The sequence below is a fragment of the Leptosomus discolor genome, chromosome 17, assembly GCF_034619465.1.
Source record: "Leptosomus discolor isolate bLepDis1 chromosome 17, bLepDis1.hap2, whole genome shotgun sequence".
NCBI classification, from domain to species: Eukaryota; Metazoa; Chordata; class Aves; order Leptosomiformes; family Leptosomidae; genus Leptosomus; species Leptosomus discolor.
Window position 1 is genome coordinate 10,243,161 of NC_141407.1, and position 21,227 is coordinate 10,264,387.

General features: G+C 43.5%; 1 protein-coding gene across 1 annotated transcript in view; it reads right to left on the reverse strand.

The window, feature by feature from the left end:
- The window catches only part of ATP9A (ATPase phospholipid transporting 9A), a 60,629-nt gene extending 40,059 nt beyond the window's left edge, over positions 1 to 20,570 (reverse strand). The window contains exons 1-4 of the mRNA XM_086474613.1: positions 20,503 to 20,570; positions 9,326 to 9,470; positions 8,887 to 9,000; positions 5,291 to 5,399 (exon numbers count right to left, since the gene is read on the reverse strand). Of these exons, the coding sequence (XP_086330739.1) occupies positions 5,291 to 5,399; positions 8,887 to 9,000; positions 9,326 to 9,470; positions 20,503 to 20,570 (436 nt within the window). The remainder of the gene's footprint in view (positions 1 to 5,290; positions 5,400 to 8,886; positions 9,001 to 9,325; positions 9,471 to 20,502) is intronic.
- Between the last annotated feature and the right edge of the window lie 657 nt (positions 20,571 to 21,227).

Sequence of the window (21,227 nt, forward strand, 5' to 3'; positions counted from 1 at the left end):
GAATATTCTCCTGTGCAAAGGAGGAAAAAAAAAGGCGTGTGCTCTCCCCACACAGGCATGGCAATTCCTAAACCACTGTGCAAAAAAGCTCTTGGAAGGAGAGGTGGCTTTGTTTAACCATATTTTACGTATTTCTCTTAAAGATCACAAGGATTTATTTGGTGACTGTCAGCATAGGAAGCACTACGTGCAGGGTCAGGAATGGAAACTTACTTTTGTAGCGCTTTCCTTAATGATGTAAATTCATGCTGGAAAAGAAAAATTAATGCCTGCACAAAGCTACAATGTGATGATTTCCTATCATTATGCACATAAAAGGCTTTCTGGATCATTATTCTGAAAACAATATCATCTGCTTTAAAATTTTTCCAATATGAGGAAAAATCAAAGCAGCTGGAGCAGATTTGTCTTGTCAATAACCCTCCCAACCTCAGCTGTTTCAAGTAAAAAAAAAAAAAAAAAAAAAGTAGGACCTTTCTAACCAATACACATTTTTATAACTCCTGTATAAATTAGTTGCCCTTTTCAGGCAGCAAAGCTAATTCTACTTTTCCAGCCATACTCCGGGCCTCTCATGGATGACATCTCTGCAGTATGTACCACATGTCCTGCTAAGAAGGCGCGGGACCAGATGTTTCCTTTGACTCAGGACTCCCATAAAGCAACTTACTTGAATTAGTTTTATTTTGATCTTGGGAATTCTGTAATTCTTTCTTTTTGTGGGGAAACTACCTCCTAAACATTAGAGGTTTTCTCACGCATGTTTAAGAAACTAGTTAATTGCACAACTGCTTCATTTCCCAGTATTGCTCTGCTATTAAAGTATTTTTGTAATAAAAAATTACTGCTTTTATCAATGCAGTGCTTCCTCTAAATACACACAGGTTTATTTAGCATTTACAATGCTTTCAGTTTATATTTTCTGAAGTTAATCAGAATACAAGTCCGTGATTAACACAATTTTAATAAGCAACTAATTTGATCTATTTTAAAGACAAACCCCTGTTCTTAAGATTTGGTATTTGTTTCATTCTCTGATGTATCCTGATTTATTTTTTTAAAATAAAAAAAGTAAACAAAATAAAATGCAAACAGTTCATTCCAATTTAAAACTATGGTCTTGGAAATTATCACCAAATCTGCAGCGTGACGGATGTACCATTAAGCAGATTATTTAAAGTATTAAATATATTAGCCAGAAGAGACGCCTTTTCCTACAATGTGAGCACTTAAGCCAAGATTTCACAATAGATCTGCAAAGCTTCACCAAGGTTCAGATCAAAACATGTAATTTGGAATTAAAGATGAAGTCAGAGGTTTATGAAAACAAGTTATATGCATCTGGAAAAAAAAAGGGTTGTTTTGATGTGCTTTTGGCTTTTGCAGCCTTATGCTGTATAAACTGTAGAGCAGGACTCAGAGGGTTTGGCAAAATATTGTTTTTATATGGCTGGTAAATGCCAATGATCTGTATCTTAAGTAGCACCCCTCAGTAGGAGGTCTCTTCCCTTTGCTTTCTATGGAGTTTCTCTCTATTATGCAGTGTTACCCAGGGAGGGGGGGTGCGAGAGAAGAAAAACAAACCAAGAATTTGCAAGCACAGTTCGAGCTTTCTATCAAGCAGAAAGTCAGCACACCGACTTCTGAACACAAGTAGACTTGTAGGTTTATGAATAGGTGATTGAAATTGGATTATTTTTTTATTACAATCCAAACAACCGTCCTTTAAAAGGAAAACTTTCTATTAAAAAAAAATGCTTTCCAGAAGTCTACTGGTTTCATCGTTTTGGAACCTAAATGGATCATATCGGTAGAAAGAGAAAAGAGGTTCAGGGTGGAGTTTTTTCAATGTTATGTAAAATAAAGGAACACAGAAAATACACCACTGTCTACTCTTGCCTCCTGCCGCCCTCCAAAAAGACTAGTCCCTAGAATTCAGCAACTATATTCAAAATAAAATGTGATGGGAAAAGGATTCTTCCTTTTTCTCTACAAAGCAAGCAGCTTAGCAAATCCTAAAAAGCTTAATAAGAAAAGTGCATGAACAGTTTCACGTACAGGAGCAAAGCTGCAAGTCCAAAATACCCTGCTGGGGTTGGGGGCCAGGCTGGTGGGTGTGCCAGAGCTGGCGAGCTCCCGGCCAGCAGCAGGAGCTGGGCCCAGCCGCGCTGCACGGGGTGCAAGGAACACGGACAAAGAGGACAAGAGGATCCCAATTCGGGAAAGCACTTCAATCTGTGCTTACTTCTACCCCTATTCAAAACTGCACATAAGCATGTGCTTAAGTCTCCCTGACTTCATTCAGACTTAAGCATGTATTTACATCCATGGGGTTGCACTGGGAGGGCAAGGTTGGAGATGGGAAAACCTATTCTCCGGCCACCTTCACTGCAGCTTAGTGCAAATACTCAGGAGAAATAAAAATAGCTTGGAAAAAGCTACAGTGCTCCATTATGGCAAATCTTCAGGACAGCAGTGCTCAGTGTCAAGCCTCACCCAACTCCCCTCCCCCAAAACACTGGCTTTAGAGGTGAAACCATTGTGAATTTTCAAACAAATTATATAGCAACATTTCAGAGGGCTTTTGTGCATCAGTACCCTTCTGCACTGCCCCTTTTCAGTACTGGGCTATGCAAATATCCTGAAGCAGGAACAGTGCTATTCAAGAACAAAAAGAAAAGAAACAGCCTGTAAACAGTCCAAGGCAAGTCCTACCCAGAGTTTTGTCAGCTACACCGAAAATTAATGGTGAAGATCAGCTGTTCTTAACTTATTTTGACATTTGCTGCTTCTACTTCTGAACTGATGAAGGGCTTCCTTGAAAGCTTGCCTGTTCTTTCTAACTGTACTAACAGATACAATAAACCAAACCCAACACTCTTCTATCCCCCAGCCATGGTGGCCTCACGAGGTACTTCTCTGCTCCTAAGTGATTCTCAGAGGTGCTAAGGTTTTAATCAGTGGAAAAGAAGATATTCAGGTCTCCTGAAAAGGTTGAGTACTGAGATTCTGTGAGAGGCAGAAAATTACTTTTCTCCCCAAACCACGAGACAATCATAAATAATTTCCTGGTTTTCCTATTCTAAACTACACTGCTAGAGTGTCTTATTCCCATTTCTGCACCAAATTTGTGTTAAATAAAGTGGCTTAAGACTTTCGGCTAGTGTCCAGCTGCCAATCCTCTTTGGTTTCTTTCACAAAATTAGAAAAGTTAAAGGACAGGGGGGAGGGAAATCATTCATGGGAAACGTAATAGCAATATGAAAAGAACTAAAGGAGAGGTCAGGCCCCTTACAGATCATTGAATAGAATCCAGAAGGCAACTCTTTTATATCTTTAAATAGATGTAGTACACCCCTCTTGGATGAGGCTTTTGTCGGTTGCCAAGCATTTTAAGTGTTGTAGTAAGAACACGTTATTAAAAGGGGATTTAATATTCAGAAACTCAAACTCCCTAGTTTGGAGTTGCCTCATAATTCCCAGCATGTGAGATATATACAGCCTTAAGCAACTACATTTAAAAAGCAGCCTTATTCTTAAAAAGTGCAAGTGTTGAAAGCAGCATATTTTCACTATACCTACTTCATCGCATCTTAATTCAGGGGTATAAACTTTCATAAGTAAGAAACTGGAAATGAAAAAAAAAAAAAAAAAAAAAGAAGTTGCTTAAATTCAGTTCATTCCCTTTAAAAACAAAACCCTGGCCTCACCATCATTGTCATGGTATTAGGAGTAACTCCACAGCGAGGCAGCATTTGATTTTTCAAACGAAAACTTAAATGTCTTTGTTAGGTACGGCACAGCTGTAAACAATGGGCAGAGCCAGGGATCAGACACAGCTGAGCTGCAGCGTGGGCTCACTTACAGATGAGGTCTCCAAACTCCTCACAGTTGGAGGAAGGGGCTAAAGATGATGCATACAAAAAAAAAATACAAGTGAAGATATTGCCAATATTGAGGAACCACATCAGCTGCTGCTAACAGAAATACGCAAAAGATGGGATAACACAGCACACAGTCTCCTTTGCTAAAAGACTTGTATGATTTAAGTCCCTGTCTGGTACAACCCAGAGAAAACTAGAAACTCAACCAGTATTGCATGTTCGATAAGTGATGGAACATGTCAGTATGTCAAGCAAGTCACCTTAAATTTAACACACGCACTCACAAGCTCCCTCAGTACACAGAGTACTTGTACTTAACTAAGATTTGTGGTACTTGTGCTGAAAGGGTCCCCAGTCCTAAACACTGGAACACAGCCTACCTTCACCTTCATTAGTGGAATCTAGGTCTGCATAGCCATCTTCCGACAATTTCACAGACCTAGATTTAATTCTTCTAGTAAAGTGCTTTTGCAAATTATCTGCCTATGTGGATCCTCCTCCCTTTTTTAAGCACACATTTGTTGTTTCCATTAAAGAATATGAACTGGTAGCTTATAGGAATCCTTCTTTCTCTTACTGACAGGGTGAGCAAGCAAAAAACACATGCAGGGGGAAGACAGATGCACTATTACCAACTTTGGAAGAAAAACAAACGAAAGAACCCCCAAACAACATAATCACATCTACTATAGCTCCATGCTTGTTTTCTTCCTACTATGCTGTTTGCTGTATTTGCCTCTGCCTCCCTTCACCCATGCCACATAACAGAGTGCTTCTCTCGCATCACAGTTTTGCAGGAAGGAAAACATATTTCCCTTCTGGAAACATCCACCTCCACAATCTACAGCAATTCAGATCCAGTTCCATTCTCTAAGTTGATTCCAGTCCTCCAAGAAGGGACAGTGATTGAGAAAGAAGTTTGGGCCTACACTGGAGTTAGGAGCAAGCAGAGTTTAAAAGTATCATACCAGCTGCTTGGAAGTTCACCCGTGCCTGGTGCTGGCTGCAGTGAACTCCCAGCCCACCAAGCAGGCTCCTGTGCGTGTAAACGCACTGGCTGCCCGCTCCCCCTGCCTCGAGTCGCCAAGATGATGCTCTGAAGTTATCTGAAGCAATTAACACACACCCCTCTGGCACTAGCTGTGCATCTCCCTGGGAAACCCTCAGCAAAGCCCTGCATCCACCACAGGAGCCATCCACAAGAAGCCACCCGGACCCCCGAGGCCTCCGCAGCGGCAGGAGCAGTGGCGTGGCTGTGAAGCCACGTGCCTACAAGCCCATAACCCCCTCCCCACTCCTTGAACTCTGCTTCTCTGACTGTCAGCAGCGTGTGATTGAGTTGCAACCCCCGGTGCTGCTGCAGCCACGCCAGGATGCAGCGGGCACGCTGGAGCCACCGAGCCGACCTCTCGCTGTGAGCTTGCTGTAGATCTGCGAGTTCACTTCCTTGTCGCGCATGTAACATCTGATCTCCTCTGCGGCCTCGCGGATGACGGTAACAGCAAGCACAAATCCCTAAAAGGAGCATGGAGGGGGGGAAAACAAAATGGATGAAAAGGTCAAGAAAAAAAAAAAAAAATCACATCTGCCTCTAATAAGAGCACTATTTATCAGTACCAATGCCAACAATCTGCATTTCCTTATTCTATCTTATAGTCATTATAGTGATATTATGCACTGCTGTGCGGAACTCCCAATAACAAACTGACAACAGACTTGTTGCTTAAGAAAATATGGCTGTTTCTCAGCTTTACCTTGATGCTCTGCCAGGACCTCCCCAAGCAAATCTTTGTAAAGTTCATCTGAAGAGTGTAAATAACATATTTTATCTCACAGGTGAGTAACCAAGACTGAGAGGCATTACACAAAAGTCTGCTGTAAGACAGGATTCCTCAGCTCTCACTACTCCCTCTACCACAGAGCCAAAGCTAGCCCACCTCATCTGGGAAACTTCTTTATGTAGAAATCTACATAGAAATTTTATATAATCCCTTTTTTATATATACAGATATATAGATACACTTATATAATGAGTGTATATTCACATGTATGTATACTCACACTCAGCCTACACAAATAAGCACCCTAAACATACTAATGTGAACTACTCACAGTGTAATTACACATTTATCTGATTAGGGTTTCAGTCCTACTTTTCTGTGGATATGAGCAGTCCTTAATTTCCTCATGGCAGGAGGAAAATGCCCACATCACATCCTTCACTATATAAAAAATTAACTAAATTAATGCAAAACAATTTTTTACGGCACTAGTACCACAAAGTCATTTTTTTATTAGGCCCTATTCAGCTCCTACTGAACTGAACCATTAAAACACTCCTCATTCACTACAGAAGAAAAAACGAACTTTTTACAACCTGAATCCTTGAAAATTGCAACCATGCACTGATTATCTCTGTCAATAAGAAACTTTTTTATTTTAAAATGGGGCAAGGTGACGTTAGAAACTGAGGGTTACATGAAAAACACATGAAAATGTCTGTAAATACCTACCTACCCACCCAAACAGGAGATTTTGCCAGTGGGTTGCAATTTCCAACTTTAAGTAGCTTCACTTTTAGGAAGAACAGCTGTGCACACACCTCCAAAAACTGCGTGTACGAGTTGCTAAGCTGGGCACAAAAACTTGTGACCCTGAACTCCACAACCAACTTTGGAAAGTCTCGCTGTGGAGCATTGCAAATATTATGCTACACAGTAATAATTCAAAATCTCACATTTTTTGTTTAAACAACCAAAAATGATGAAGAGTGGCCTAAGAACTAGTAAGACTGAAGGACAGCATTTTCTTTATTTATTAAAATACTGAGGTACATGTCACCTGTCGGCTCTCACAATCCTACAATAAAAATAAATAGTCCCTAATTCTGGTATGCAAATATGTGTTTAAATGCATGATCTAGGTAATTAATACCAGTCTTGAAATGCAATGTAATATGTTTCTGCAGTATTTAAAAATGCAGACGCGCAAAGAGACCCAAGGATGGGCAATTACTTTTTTTAAAAAATGCTTGTATTCAATCCTGTATTTACAAACATTGAAAGTAAGACGACAGTATTTTCAGAAAAGTGTTTCACACCCCAGTGTTCAAGACCACGACCATCTGTTTTGCACCGCCATGGAAGATCTCTTTCCCGTAACCAACAAAGCAAGAAAAGAATGATCATTTCTCTTCCATTTACAAGTTGCATTTGTGTGTTGAGCTAGAAATTCCTATCTGCTTTCCAAAATAAAATAAAAAAGCATCAGTTTTTTCAACTTATGTTTCAGCTGTTTGAAGAGTCTTCAAATAATTGCCCCAAAATATTCCCACATGTGTCGACTCACTGTGTCATCTCATATGTCATTCCATCCCCAACACTCTTATTAGCGGCCAGTAATGAACAAAGACCTTTCTTATCCTGCCTTCTGACAGCTCATAGGCCAAATTCTAATTGCTCACCTGGCACAGACAAGTCACAACCGCCTATACAAACCCCAGAGAGAGAAATCCTCTGTGTGCACGTATACTTGACTTAAAGGACAGGATCTTATGAAACTAGCACTAGATTCATACAGCAAATGCAATACAGCACGCACTCGAGTGAAAATTCAGTGACAGCCAGGCTTTAATACAAACAGAATTTTTGAAGCAATGTCCTGAAGCTGCCCCCTTCACTTCTTTCTGACTTTTACAAGGGATTTCACTGCAATGAAAGTCTAAAATCCAGGAAAAATTTCCTTTGCCCCTCCTCAGCTCCCTCAACAGAGCCATGAATTTACCACCACTGTTTCTCAAATCAGTGCACAAGTAGTGCCTTAGAAAGGGTTCTGTGCTTTTTAAAATCAATTTTCAGTGAGTTTTGTGTCATTTCTTTACAGTAAAAAGGATGCATATCCTTGGAGATTTTCAAAACTCAGGCAGATGAGTTAAACCAACCGAAGTTTAAAGACAGCCTTGCTTTGAACAGTTGGGCCAGATATCCCTCTGAAACAAAATCATTCTACAGCACTATGAGCTGAAGTGTGCCAGAGAAATTATTCACACAGAGAAAGAAATAACAGTTTTACTGGGATAAAAGAAAAAAATCTATAGGTACCTATATTTAAGCAGTTGTAACTGGCTTATGCAGCACATTTTAGAGATTTAAGAAGCCCATTCTATGCAACTATTCCTCTTTCTGTCTTTTGAAGCACTGGAGTTTCTGCTTCAAACCTGATTATTATCAATTTCCTTTGATCACAGGTAAAATGCATGGCTATCAAAAGAAAGGGACAAATAATTTGCAGTGAGGAAAGACTATCTACACCTTGAGCAAGTGTGAATATGTCTCTATTTATTTTTACATGTGGAAGGTTTGTGGAGGGGTGTTTCTCAGTTTTTTCATTTGTTTTTTACAATGTGGTTAAACTATGAAACAGCCTGTTGACCTATTCCAAGGCCACAGGTCAAACTGTTTGAGAGGGGAGTATAATTTGCCATCACTGCGCATATGGCCATTCATTAAGGTCACTTTTGAAAGGTGCCCTTCGGTCCTTCACTGCAGTCGTCAGGCTGGTCTGGGCTCCTGCTTGGTGATCCCTGGTGCGATCACCCCGGGAGGACACAACACCCCGCGCAGACCCTCCATAAGCACACCCTACTTTCAGATGCAGCTGTGAACAACACACACATTGCTCCAGTCTCCATTCGCTTTCTCACATTCTTCACAAAGCCCTGCTGCCCTTGCAGTCACCGTGGCCACTGGCGAGAGCCCTGTGACTGTTAACACTCTACAGATGAACAAGTTGGGGGCAGAGTCCTCTCTCACATCCCTGTCAAACCCCTACAAAATAAAGCTTAAGGCCAGAACAGGCATCTATGTTACGACATGTACAGAGTTGGCCTGAAGTAAGCTAACAAAATGATTTAAGGTGCAAACTTATGCCCTAGAGAAAAGGCATTAAAAGAGATTTTATCAAAATGAAACTTTCTTGAATAAACAAACGCGAAACTACCTACCAGAGGAACCCAGTATGTGTAAAGCGCGCCAAGTCTCATTTCAACGACAAACTGAGAGCAAGCCAAAAGCAAGAAATAAAGGTTGAAGAAGTATTTGAACTGGTTGAACAACACCTAAAAAAAAAAAAAAAAAAAAAAAAAAAGAGGATGGAGGAGATTAATGGAGTTCAGAAGTTACACACTTCGAACTAACCACCAGAAACATTTTTGTATGCTTCTCTAGTGTCTAAATGCTAACTTAGGGCAGTGTTAAAATAGTCCTGAACGCTCAGGACAGATCCATGTCTGGTTTGCTGCTGTTTGGAGGCAGCCACCAAACGCAACCCAAAGTTTAATTATTTGCTCTGGCTCCAGGTTCTGCACCTGTCTGCTGTAAAACCACTGAAATTGGGGAAAGCATTGAAGTGGGATGATAAAAAGCTGCTTTCTTCATACTTACCCCAGGGAGAAATGTAAAAAAGTTGTATTTCTGATTGTTGATCACATTGCGAGGGTATCTCTGGTCTCTCTTCTCTGGATGCCCAAGCCAAACAGTACGAGGCCTTGGGTCTCTCCTGCCACAACATCTTAAGCACTCACAACACCTATAGAAGGAACACTAATTAGTTAATGAGTTAATTTTTAACATGTTTCTCTGACTCACACATATGCACCCCAGATCCTCTCCACCAGCCCATCAGAACAGTTGAGCATCACTTTTTCACCTGTCACTCACCACCTCTCATCTGTCAATTATCCACTGAATTATGAGCATCTTAAAACCCAGAGCTTGACTTTCTACCAAATACAGACACTCCACCTGCTAGAACCATTGCCGACCAGCCTGACAGTCCACTGAGCTATAAGCAAACATCTCGTGCAACGTTGGAGCTGTTACTAAACCATCACACAACCACGTGTTCAAAGCTGGGCAGGCCTGCGGCAATCCTAGAAATGTATCTGCAGCAACAAGGGCTGGGGAGGCTCCTTGTTTTGCTTTCAAGAAACTGATGCATGCAGAAGCGTGGACAGAGCTCATCACTACACTCAGTGCCAGCTGCTGGTAGAGAGCATGCATCCCCTGTGAATGAAAGGCTTTAGGAAGCAAGGAGGTGTTGGGAAAAGGTTCCCTTGCACTCATCCTGGGCTGCAGGTCTTATGCCAGAAAGCTCCCATGAAAAAAAATAGTAACAGGTGCTTTCTATTATTTCTTCTTGTTGGTGTATGGAAACTCCCTCAAACAAAAGGGGGCTTTCCTTCCCATTTACAAACTGAACTTAAACAGGAATGCATGTGTGTAAAGTGATCTCATAGATCCTAAAGAAGAAATGGAGGCAGACAGAGATTCTGCTCCTTCCCTGCAACCCCTACTTTATAGAAATTTATACCTTTTTAACAGAAGGGTTTAATATTTGCATGTTTGAATTTTTGCACTTTAAATCAGTCTTGCCTCAGAATAATACTCTATAATCCTCTACAAACGAAACCTTAAGAGGAATCCGAAAATAAATACTAGAGATTACTGATTTTATTTTTACATTAGCTTTGTTTATGTTAATGGCAAATTGTACATTAACTACTAATGAATAATACACATTCTCATTGATTGCAAACACACACTGTAGATCCAGCTACACAGTCTCAGTTTGTTACTTTAGCTGTAGTAATTCGTATTTTCAGCTCTTTGGGTGACTGTCCTGCTGCAGCACCACTGCAGAGGCTGTGAGTTTGGGCAGCCCAGACCAACGCCTGGGCCCAGCACCACAAACCCAGCTGACAGAGAAATGGCTGCAGGGATTTAAGTTCATCTTATTTGCAATCAGATTAGTCCAATATAACCTCTAATATATTTTTTTTCCTGTATTTTTGTCTACTTTGTCAGCAGTACCTGTTCTTGTTCCATTAAATATTGTCATGTTTCAATCATCCAGCAAAACAATTACTTTTTATTTCTTGTAATGCCAGTTTTCCAAAAATCATTCAAAATAAAATATGAACACGTCAACATGCTGATTTTTTACTTTTTCAACTTAGGCTTACATTAAAGCCATTTATTTAACATCATTTCTGCTAAAAGTTACATGGGAACTCAGGAAAGCCACACCAACTTCACTAAAACTGACACAGTCACTAAAGGATGCCCTCTTCTCTCTGGGGGAGATATTTAAAATCCAGGCTACGAGATGTGAGCTAAGCTGGCGCTCTGAGCACCAGGATACAACGCCTCGCCGAGGGTCCCCTCGGCAGCGCCTGCCCGGGACGTGCCCCAACCTCTCCCCACCGCTGTCAGGGAGCTCGGGGCTCACCATAGTCAGTAAGTAAATCCCAGCGATGGCAAGTGGTGCCTATATTTGAAATCACCCAAGTTAAAATCTCCCCCAGCACACAGTCTGGCATCATAGGTAACAAAACCATATTCCCTGTTTTGGAAACCACTGCACGGCCTACAGACGTCAGGCTAGATGCTGCTTTTCTCAATTAAAAGACTCAGGGATGAGGCAACCGGAAACACTAATTCTTTAGAAGAACATGGAGGATCAGCATGCAATTTGTTAAGTAATGGTAACACCAGAGAACCGTGACTTTCTTTCCACAGGCCGGAGCCTGCCTGCCACAGCCCTCAGGCTGCCTCAGCCCAGCCGCCATCAACTCGAGGCGCCTCGTGGGGCCTTCAACATGGCTGCTGCAGCCAGCGAAAACTCAGCTCTCAGATTTTAGTGAATAAAACCATGCATTGCTTGATGTAACAAATCCTTACTTGAGGCCATGAATCAAACAGAGCATCGGTTACTTTGTGGGAGATGCAAGGACTTATCAGCGATCCCTCTTGTACCTTGAAAAAGCCTCTCTGTTCAAAATTGCAGCATTGTACCTCCCAAACCCGAAAAGGGTCATTTTTCTGTTGTCACTGCTTCTTACTGAAAGCCAATCTCTTCCCAATCCCCCTTGTTCCTTTAAAAACAGCCCTATTGAATTTCATTGACATTTGGGAAAGGCAGCATTAGCCAGATTGATAACCAAAAGCTTCAGAGTGCTTACAAACATCTTTCCAGAAAACACTGCTAAGATCTGCTTCTGAATCACGGCATTCTGCTGCATAAGTTCACTTAAATACACACCTAACCGAAATAACTAACTATTTAAGGAAGTACACAAAGCACTTGGCCCTTGAAGTCACAGTCTTGCCAGAAGATGCACGCAGCATGAACAGAGTTTACAACTTGCCACACAGAAGGTGGTTTTCCACAAAGATACCATAGTTTATGCTTTATGCTCTGCTGAATGCAAATAAACAGAAAGAAGTGTTATCAGTTAAGTCAGTTCCTCTAGTATATAAGAATAATAAAAATCAGCTTTGCTTCAGAAATAAAGAAAAGGTGTCACCATGTGATTCAGTGCTCCATGAGCAAGTATAGACATTAACTCATATGGCTGACTTGCAACGTAAATTCTCACAAGCTTTTAAAACTAGACAAAAGGATTTTTGCATAATCAAATTACTGTGATGTTACTATATTTCATGAAGATGAGCCCTGAAAAGGTGGATATATTCTCTAGTCTGTACTCAAGAGCAACCTAAGCCATAAGCGTACGGGTGCCACCCAGACACAGGAGAGGTCTTCTCACTCAAAGCAGCTTTCAGACTGAAATGCTGACAAGACAGCAGAGCGCTACATAGCACCCACACGTCAGTGCTGAAGGAACATGAAAACACAAGTTTTAGATGGTGTCAAATGTCTTACCAGCTCCGTCTAAGTCAAAACTGCAATTCCAAAACCAGAGTACTTGTAAGGTCCCCCAGTTTCAGTAATAACCCCACTGCTTTCACCTACACACATTTATCACTGACCACGTAGAGGTCAGCTTTATCAAAGCCTCTGTAGTTGTCAACGCTGACTTGCAAACTGTTAAATTTACTGAAAGAGAGAAAATTAGGAGAATGCAGGAAACTGACAGAAATAAACACAGTGGATAATGCAAACAGTTCAAAACCTTTATAGCAATGAACACCTAGATCAAATTACTGGAATAAAATAATTGGAGATGCTTTCCTGTTCAAGCATATACAAGAGGTATCTGACTTCCTACAGACTTACAGCACCATTACTGCCATCTCTGCTTATCTTTAAACATTAGACAGGGGGATTGCCTGTTATTCTGCATTTGTAACACTTCTAAGACAATGGACTTCCATTTTTGACTATTCCCCAGGTAGTACCATAAAACCATAATTAACATAAATACTCTACATGTAACCCACTTCAAAAAGTTACACTTGCCCCTGAAACTATCAGGTTTTGTCTAACCTAAAAACTTTTTTCTTGTTAAGAAAAAACTAACCAATAGTGTTTTCTTTCTCACATGGTTGTGTACAATACCCACATCTGAAAGGCAGTCACCAACATGAGACAAACAGTAAAGTTGGTGTTAAACACTCAAATTCATAAACTCTACTTTGGAAGTATATTTTATTAGCTTGATGCCTTTTAATTGCAGTTTTCTGATGTGTTTGCAGATGAAGACCAAAGGCAGTCACTTGTACCCCAAATGTATTTTAATGGAAAATAGCAAAAATAGTGGTATAGATATGCTCTAGGGGGGGGAAGTGTTTTTCCTTCTTTCATGATGGAGAAAACCACACAAGATTAGCCTTGATTCCATGTTTTAATGACTGTGAATTCAGAATGACCCCTATGATAACACACCAAATAAGAGGCTTTGCCCAAGGGAGCAAACCTGGTGTCCACACACCCTGTTTCATCACAACATGCTTCCCAGTTACAGAGAGTCAGTCAGTCCTTGTAATCAGACATATGAAACCAGTTACCTTTGTTTATTTTTTAGGCTGGGCCTCTTCCAGGGATTGTACTCAAGAGCAAAAGCACCTATATCATAATATTTACAACAGAATAAGGCTCAGAGACAGTACTACTATAGTTTAATAAATTTTTTACTTGTGCTGTTAATTTTTTTTTATTTTTTACAAAGTAAAATTCACTGATATGCTCCTAAGAACTTTCCAAATATCTGGGCAGATCTTCAAACCCATACCTAAATCTCCAAAGCAAACTTCCAGACATTTTAATAAGTTCAATGACTTATCAGCATTTTTTCAAGAGCGTCTAAAAAATGGCAAATGAACTCCACAAACTAATCAGAACATTTTGCCTTAAGAACAGTGTGCTCTGCCTAACTGTTTACATACAATCATATTGCTTTTAGTCTTTTCCTAACTACTATGAAGTCACTACTCTGAATGCTAACACTAGTACTGCAGAACTGCTTACACTTGTGTTTTTCTAAATAAGATAGCAGCCCCCAATACTGACAGCACCTACAAAGGCAGGCAAGTAGAAGGCAATTGCACAAAAGTAAAATTACCCAAAATTTAGCACACGCTCTGCAATCAAAGTCATGACCTCTCATAGGTTCCCACGACAAAGATACTTGTTTGCTGTAAGAATTTTAATTTACAAACGCTGTGTTACTATAAGGTTTGAGAATCAATCTAAAAATACTGCAGTTCCATGTATAGGCAAGAAAGGGCACGGGTGAATCTGCTGTGTAAAAATAACAGTTTAGTGAAATTCCTGCTTGGCTAGAGTCACAGTTTTCACAACCCCGTGAATTGCAGGGAAAGCAAACTGAAAACCTAATTAGACAAACAAAAGAAAAACTTCCTGCCTAGTGAGTTTTTGAAGGTGATTATCAGTTGTATCAATGCTCAAGTAAAGAACATCCAGCATTTCTACCAAGAAGCCTCCTACACTGCCTTTTAGTGCAAAGTTTCTATGAAACATAAAGGAAATTATTAAAAAAAAAAATCCCAACCAAGGATCACAATACTACAACGAGCAGTAACACAGTCGCACACTTTAACTGGGTTGCAACACTTTAACTGGGGAGGTTTATCAGCGCTCAGGAATCCAATTACATCATTATCTTGTAGCCTCCTCCAGAGCTGTAGTGCTGTGCAAGGAACTCATGCACCCTTGCTGAAAATCCCCAAAAAATCAGCAAACGCTGATCTTTATCATGGGATTTACATTCATACATTCAAAGAGTTTTTGCTCTGAAGACATCTAGTCAAGCCCAGTGCTGGCATTTAACTCTTAGCTATTCTGTGACCTTGTTTTTTCCTCTTGTCCCACAAACCACCCAGGCGGGCCCAGAGCAGAAACCCACAATCCAAACTCCATGTTAGCAGGGAATGTTAAGTGGTGATGGTTATCTCTGCACAGTAATTGCACCAGTGCCAGCCCATGGCTTGTGGAAATAAGTTAGAAAAGGAGCTTTTGGGAAGAACATGGACATTCTCAAGCTCAAAACCATGTGCTCATTCTCACAGGCAGATGATTATCACTCCTCCCAAAGATATTCCACTGACTTTTTTTTTTAAAAAAAAAAAAAAAAAAGTGAGCTTTTCAGTGATATCTTAAAACTTCATCAAGGAAGAATACATCACTAAGTTCTTTAGTTCTGCTTTAGAATCCTCTATATGACATCTGTGATCCTTACAAAGCACTTCACACAAACAGGAGTGGCTGCAATGGCAGACCATGTTTTAATAGGTCACGTGCAGACAGGACAGGACAACTTCACTGCCTGAACCCTTTCTGTCTCACATGGGCCGATGTTGCAATGTGAGCAAACACAGGTCTCCACAGCCACTTTCATTACCGCACCAGGTTGCGTTGGCACAACACATGGCGTGACACAGCGAAAGCCTGCCGCTCGCCAGCACTGCACGGCTGCTGCGTACTCACAGGAGCCAAAGCAAAAGCCCCCAAAGCTGCCGAGGACTTGTACTGCGGCGAGAGATGGCCACACTCAGGGTGCAAAAGTCCTGGGCCATGCTGCTAAATAGTCAACTTGGGATGCCCACGTGCTGGGATGACAAAACACAACTCATACCGAGAGCAAAAGGGAAAGAAGACGCAGAAGGATGGGGGGGTGAACCTCACAACGAACATTTCAGACCGTCTCCTTTTCTCTTTCTCTTCCGGAAACTGAATAATCATAACCTCAAAAAAACCATTCTGACAAATCCACACGGTTGCGTACCAACAACAAAGTACTCTGAGCACATACAAACAAGTACACAAACGTGTTTTCAGATTATCTTGGTGCTCATTAAACAAAAAGTCCTTTTGACTGGGGCTATCAGCTTTTTCCAGTTAACTGACTTTTTCCTCCCTGAAAGAATTTCACGGGCATTACATAGTTCTGTGACCTACTGTTTCTTTGGATACCATCTCTATTTTTGGGTATCAAGCTTAGAGACCTGGATGATGAGGGAAGGAGCTGTTCAGGCCATCATGTTACTCCAAAGTTTTCTGCTCAGGGCAAGGTCAGTGTCACTGGAGGAAGCTGGCTGTATTGGTATTATTAGGAGAAATATAATGCTTTCCATCAGGAAATCAGAAGACTATGTCCTTGAAAGGGAAAGACAACCTTGAAAGGTTGTCTAGAAAAACAGCTGAAAGTTTACATAGCTGCTTAGAGATGCTGCTAAAATTAGCATGCACTTTCCAGGAATGGGAATCACAAAGTTACAGAAATAAATGTGGGCAGTTTTCTATAAAAGTTTAGAAATACGTACTCCTAAACATTTCTCCTTCCCCATTTTGCAACTGAGGCACTGAAGAACAGTATTGCAATAGCCCCTGAAGTATAGTAAACTAGCAAGTCACTGTAAACCAAGAACATGAAAAATATATGAAGACAGCTTATTTGGGGAAGCTTATAAAGCATTGTGTTATTCACATTTTAAATCACAACTTGGCAAAAACAATAATAAAAACCAAAATCACAAATCCCCAAATAAAATCACAGCCACTCAAAAGCATCTCTTTCTATGTGAACTGTACCCAAAACTTTCAATCCTGTAAAAGATGGGGCTCTTAACCTGCACAAAGATCTAAATGAACGGAAGATGTTGAAGAACAGGTCTACAGCATACTTCACTTGGGATTATATTTGTTTACAAAAACGCATTCTTAGTGAGGAGGTAAGAAGCAGTAATATGACAGAATGACTGTCAGATGCCAGATTAACAGCCATTACCAAGAAGCAGGTTTTATTTATAAATGCAGTATGTTTGACGGAGAAGCATTTGAGAGAGCAAATGAAAAATGCTTTCATAAGCATTTTTCATGTAAAGCAAACCTAATTGGAAAAAGTGCCACATTTGTCTAATACTGGGGTGGTATTTGTCAAAGTAGTGCTGAAGTTCATCAACATATTTAATCACTTCTACGACGAGCACATTTCTCGGATGATGTTTCTACGTTTCTCGCAGGCTTTGCCACTAAGTCCTTGGCACCTTTAATACACAAACCAACCTTCCACATTTCATTATTTGAAAAGCATGTGAAGAATTTTCCATTGATAAAAAAAAACCCAGAGCCATGCACAAGCACCTAGCCTTTTCATGCACCTCCACACAATTCAAACATTCCCCTGTTTCAGACCACGCGACAACGCAGCTGGGATTGCTCACAAGGGGGCCAGGAGCACAGCTATTTCTGTAGCCCACCCCTGCCCATCCATCGTGTCGCGCGGTGCAAAACAGCTCGTCTGTGGGAAACCAGCCCAGCTCTGCACGCGCCGAGGCACACCCACACGCAGGCAGATGGAGGGCAGGAGCTCCCATCTCTCTCTGTTGACTTTGAAATGGAATTTGCCATTTTAAATAGAGCCAGAGCACACAGGCACGTACAATGGAACGGCCGTGTGAAATGTTGCTGTAAAGCTCCTCCTTCCCCATTCTTCCCCCCACATTTCTGGACCGAGACGTTTTTACATTGCAGAGGCAGCATGAGAACAGCAGTTTGCTGGTTTCAAAAAATGCCTTGCAGGATTGTGGACTGAGACCAGCAGCTATTTAGGGAAAAAAACCTTATGTCATGCACTGAACAGAGCATCTGGGGTGCTTCAGGAACTTGCAGCTCCCTTCCCGGCAGAGCTCAGCCCCTGGGAAGCTCAGACTCACCATCCCACCAACAATCCTGCTGCAGTTAATGCTATCCTTCCCTCCTAAATGGCACATATCTCATAGTGGTTTCCAAAGTCCTGCAAAGCATTTGGAAGAACATGGCTGAATTCAAGGCATACAGCTGCAGAATTTAGAGCTTAGCCTTTGATTGCAGGAAGGAACATTCGCATTAAAGTTATGCTCAGGTATGGATAATCACTGCTCCCACTGGTTTAAGCAGCACATGGTTTCTTTTTGACACAAGATCTCAGCTGTCTGCACGATCATTCATCTCTGCAAGGCTACTGGGTGAGTTCCTGCCTGGCTTCTCTTCAAAGTAGGCTAGAGGCAGGCAGGATGACACCTGCACTACACGAGAAGTAGGCATTTCCTACTTTTTGGTTAACACACATTAAGATTTCTTTGAAGTCATTCAGTACATGAACAGAAATTCGCTCCTCACTCCAGAAGACCACATTAACAAAAATCCCTGAAAACTTGTCCCCGCTGGTGGGGGAAAACTCCCACAGTAGAAATCGCAGTCAGGGCTATGCTAAGCTGAAGCCTTTCGAGACTTGCTTATCCCTGGGTTTTCATATGTGTCAAGGAACATAACTTGGAAGGCTTTTGTTTGGGTTTTTCCTCAGAGGGAACAGAAAAAAGAAGGTCTTGATAATGGCTTAGGATTCCGAGGACTCTGTCCTAGACGTGACCCTGACTTGCTGGTTGATTTCTTCTTTCGTTTATGATACTGGTTCGGATTTGCTCAACTTTGATGCTTTGCTATCCACACTATCATTTGAACAAATTACTAACATATCACAGGCTACTTATCAGTAAAATAAGAGCCCCTAATACATGATAAGCCCATGCCCAAACAGAGTTACCACACGCACCAAAGGGAACCCCCAAATCCAAGTTATTCAGACCGCTATTGAGAAAAACCCTAAGCAATCTTCCTTCACAACTTCATGCTGCCCGAATTTCTTGCTAACACTGGAAACATCATCTCTGTGACTGCTAATCAGGCAGAGTCCACAACCAACGAACCATAGCTTAGGTTAGAGGGGGGCAATTTCTGTTAGACACTACTAACCACATCATAATACCCAAGAGGGTGTTGGTGGAGACTAGAGAACTTTAGGAAAAGAAATCATTCAAGAAGCTTTGAGAAATTTCTCAGGCCTCCACCTCTCCCCGATCCCTCTCAATCACATCACCGAATTTAATGCCATGGTGGCTGCACCTTGTGGAACTTGCCCAGTGATGCATGTGACAGACGCACTGGGGAATTACTTGCTGCATCCCACACACCTCCCAGCTCAGTATCAACTGGCATGGATATTGCTACATCAATTTCTAGAAACGACGTTGATAATAAAGAATAAATCTAATGATGAATAAATTATGTAGAACAATTTCAGTTAGAGGAATCTGAATCAAAACTATCAACCAAAAACATAACAAACAAGGGAAAAAGTATCAACTTCCTCGTGTTCTAACAGTCAGGATTTCCTTTGATATTTTGGTTTATTTTGTTAATAGCACTCACCACATTTTAAAAAACAAGTTATCCAGGGACAAATGAGGCAGCGCTGCAATAGCTGACAGCCAGGTAACTTGGATACTCTGTACACCCCACTGTGTACAAACCAACCTGTCTGGGTAGTGGTGCAACTTCCTAATGACATAGTATCAAAGGATCATTTTTCTTCTTTAACTTCCTGCATGGGAACACCTGTATAAATATATACATACATCTCTTTTAGGAACACATCCCACACTCGGGACACTGCAGCATCCCACACCAAGGATATTTTATTGCCTTAACTGATACAGTTAAACAGACCTTTCTGCATTTAGGCAGAGACCTTTATTACAGATCTAAACCCACCATTTCTGGTCCAACGCTATTCCTCAGCGAAGGCCGAGGGCTCGCCCAAGCACCAGCCTGTCATTCTCCAGCCCTGCGCCAAGCGCCACGGCGGGGATGACAAACAGGACGGGCGGCAGGGCCGGTGGCAGGCAGCCGGTGACACAACCGCCTCTCGCCCGGCCGTTCCTGCGGCGCCCGCGGGCGTTTGCTGCCCCACTTCGCCGGGCCAGGCTCGGCGACCATACTGCTGCCCAGGCACTGCTTTGTCTGGAGGGCTCTAATGGAGGAGGCGATGAGGACAAGGGCCGGCCGGGGTGATTCTTCCCCACGCAAGGCGCTGCCAACCGGCAGCTGACGGCTGGCCCCGCTCTCCCCAGCCCCGGCGTCCCCGGCCGCAGCGCAGCACCGCCCGGCAGGATCCTGCCCTCCGCCCGGGCGTGCCACGGCAATGGCGTCAGGAACAACCTGTCAGCGCCTGCCTGCCTGCCTTCCTCCCCCCCCCCCCCCCCCCCCTCCTCCTCCTTCTCCTCCCCCCCTGGGCTCGGACCGCGGCCGCGCCGCGCAGGACGACGCGGCTCCCGCCCGCCCTCCGCTGCGTTTCCGCGCCCCGCCTGCCCCAGGCATCCCGCAAAGGCCCCCGAGCGGGGACCCCGCCGCCGCCCCGAGGCGAGGGGGGCCGGGGGTCGGGCGGCCCGCAGCCCCCGCCACACAGGCGGCGGCCAGACGAGGAGCGGGGCCCCGGGCCCGCGGGCAGCGGGAGCTGCCGCCCCACGGAGCGGCTCACCCGCTGCGGTGCCTGCTGTCCATCCGCTTCTTCTGCCGAACCGGCTGCAGCGGGATGTTGTCGGTCATGGCCGCGGCCGCCAGGGCGGAGCGGGGCGGGATGCGCTTCCCAGCAGCGCCTCGGCCCGGCCCGCCGCCGTCTGGCGGCGCCGCCGAAGGGGCCGGGCTCGGCGCCGCCGGGCTGCCAGCACGCAGGTGCCGTGCCCGCTCCGCCCGCCCCGGTGCGCTCCGCCCTCCCGGCCCGGTTCGCTTCTCGCCTCGTGCCCCGGGCCGCACCTCTCCGCTCCGCCTGCCCGCCCCGGCGCGCCCGGGCCGGTTCGGCTCGGCTCTGCGGGGACCGCTCCGCCCCAGCCAGCCCAGCCCTGCCCAGCCCAGCCCAGCCCAGCCCTGCCCAGCCCTTTGCCCGCTGGCCGGCACCTGCTCTGCCTTTAACCCCGCAGCTGGGGCGCCGGACCGAGTCCCGCCGGGCTGCCGACGCCCGCTGCCCTCCCCCGGCTCCAGCCTGTCCCTTCTCCGCGGTGTCCCACGCACCACCCGGGTTTCCCACCTGGATGGCTCCAGGGGGATCAGCACTGTCATACCAGCACCCTTGGCCTTCTACGCCCACCACTCCGCACCCTGGGCCTCCTGTGTTTCATTCACCTTGGGTGAAAGAAAGGACTCCTCCACATCCCGTGTGTCCTCTGCTGCCAGCGCAGAGGTGCAAGTTACCTTTATACCACCCCA